This window comes from Gadus morhua, chromosome 14, assembly GCF_902167405.1.
Source record: "Gadus morhua chromosome 14, gadMor3.0, whole genome shotgun sequence".
In the NCBI taxonomy this organism is placed as follows: domain Eukaryota; kingdom Metazoa; phylum Chordata; class Actinopteri; order Gadiformes; family Gadidae; genus Gadus; species Gadus morhua.
Genome location: NC_044061.1, coordinates 4409891 through 4412390, shown reverse-complemented (window position 1 = coordinate 4412390; position 2500 = coordinate 4409891). Strand labels below are relative to the sequence as shown.

The window sequence follows — 2500 nt, the reverse complement described above, 5'->3', positions numbered from 1 at the left end:
GTACATCACACAACGTACGTGCACGTACTATACACCAATCCATCCATTTCTCACAGGCACAGGCACTGAGACCACCCCCTTGAAAAAACATGTCACTGGCCTTCCCTGTATATTACCCCCCACCCCCTCCACCACAGTGGCTATGTCACACAGAAGCAGGCCTCCAAAACAGTATCCCGGCCTGGTTTCTCTCCTACTTAACGCCTGACCACCCAGACCTCTGAACCCCAGAGGGGAGAGAAGAAACAGGGGCTTCAGGAGGTCCAACTTCTCGATGCGTTTGTAGAGCCGTATGTCTGTGGTAGTACCCGTTCCACCATTGGGTCGATCAGAGTTTAGGAGTGGATGAGATCAACTCAAAGAAAGACGGAGAGACAGAGAGACAGCCTGTATCTATCAGATGATGGCGGCAGTGGTACAGATGGAGCTCAACTCTGTCAGTATGATTTACAGCGGCTGGCATGCCAGAATGTATGGCGGTTGTACGCATCACAGGGAGGACATATGGAGAGTCTACCCTCTGCTCCAGATGTAGAGCAGGCCATTGTTACAGCCCTGGAGGTTTAGAGGGAGCGGGTTAGGTCGACTGGAAAAGCACTATAGGACTCTGGTATCTTTCCCTGCTCCCTTTCTGAGTGAACTCTGAGTAAACACGAGGTGTACTGTGTCATCATTTTTAACCTTCCCCTCCCCAGTCCTCGACCCACACGCACGCACGCACGCACGCACGCACGCACGCACGCATGCACACACACACACATGCCCACGTGCGAGCAGGCAAACACACACAACCACACACACCCCCACCCACACACCCCCAGCACTCCATAAAAACACACACACACACACACACACATACCCCCACACACATCCACCAAACACACACACACACACACACACACACACACACACACACACACACACACACACACACACACACACACACACACACACACATCCACCCACGCACTCATACCCCCCCCCCCCACACACACGCACACACAGACACACACACAGCACACACACACACACACACACACACACACACACACACACACACACACACACACACACAGACACCTAATACCCACCAGTTCTTGTTCCAGGTGTGTGCGAACGCCGTGATGAGGATGAGTTGGATGAGGATGAAGGCGAAGCCCCCCACTACTCCCACGTAGTGCCAGGCTGAGGAGGATCAGGGGGGAGACAGGGGGGGTCAGTTCAGAACTCTGATCTCATGACTGTACTGGCTCAACTGAGGTAGGTCCACTTTCAGTAGGAGTAGATATTCCTTCAATTATAATGTTTTCGCTTTCGGTTTTATCTCTCACTTGTTTGACAACATCAACACATGTTTGCCATGCAACGGCTTTGCTTTCCCGAACACAGCTGAAGCCCAGCCAGAGAGTTACTCATCGTGGCAAAGGAGCTGTCTCTCGGGGCCTCTCCCATAACTGGTTCAACACTGCCCCCTAGGAGGGGAACTGGGGAAGGTCACCCCTTAGACTCAGCACTTCTACAATTATGCGTGTCCTAATCCCAACGACAGCCGGAGTGCAATGCGGCTTGAATCAAAACAACTCACGCAAGTAAAAAAGCTGTGAGTTAATTAAAAGTAAGTTAGAGAGTGTTACTTCCCACGGTAAATTGAACAATGATTAATGACTAATTAATGATGATTGATTAATTGAACAGGTGTTGCTTACCGTGCAGGAAGGACTCTGTCGGGATGAAGAAGGCAGCAGTGCACATTCCCAGCAGGGTGATGAACTTCAGAAACCAGAACCTGTGTGTCAACACCACGGGTAAGGAGAGGTTAGTATAAGTGCAAAATCATGCTTCTTCATTTTGGTTTAAAATAAGGTCAAACAGACTGTGATCAACTCTGTCTGTGCACCTGCATTTGTGTGGAAGAGGAATGACGTAATGAGGGGAAGATGGGTTGTGCGGTTGATAGTGGGAAGGGCAAGGATGTAGCGGACACCTGACCATATACGGGCATGTCATGTGACTTTCACACGCCACCTTTATCGTTATCATTATCCATTGTCGGGGATGAAGGTTCGATGCACTCCATAATTTAATTGTGTGATTTTCGTTGAATCCCACAAGTTTAGTCCTGGGTCCTATATATAAAGTCTGTGTGGCAGCCCTAAGTTTATTAACCTGGCTTCCCTAGGTTTAAAGATAAACTGGACCATTCTGGAATATATGATGCCAGAATGGACCAAACAATCCCTTTCTCTTTCTCGAGGGTGAAAGTGGCCACGGTGTGCAACGCGAGCTCCGCCCGCTCTGAGCCACAGGTGGTGTTAGTCCTGCCCGCGACCTGGACCTCTTCCCCTTGATAAGAGTCTTATGGGCAGATTTATGTCAATGAGGCGCAGCACACCCAGCCCATTAAATCCTAATCCCCGCCACGTCACAGCTCTAATTGACACCCTAGCAATGGAAAGTGTGACAGCAGGACCTAATAATAACCACACAGCCAACGGATGAA

The 2500-nt window shown here is 50.0% G+C and overlaps 1 protein-coding gene across 2 annotated transcripts in view; it reads right to left on the bottom strand.

The window, feature by feature from the left end:
- Nucleotides 1–2500, bottom strand: part of serinc4 (serine incorporator 4) — a 19733-nt gene that overhangs the window by 8818 nt on the left and 8415 nt on the right. For both annotated transcript variants that reach the window (XM_030378053.1, XM_030378052.1), the window contains exons 4-5: nt 1707–1786; nt 1092–1185 (exon numbers count right to left, since the gene is read on the bottom strand). In XM_030378053.1, coding sequence (XP_030233913.1) covers nt 1092–1185; nt 1707–1786 — 174 coding nt within the window. The remainder of the gene's footprint in view (nt 1–1091; nt 1186–1706; nt 1787–2500) is intronic.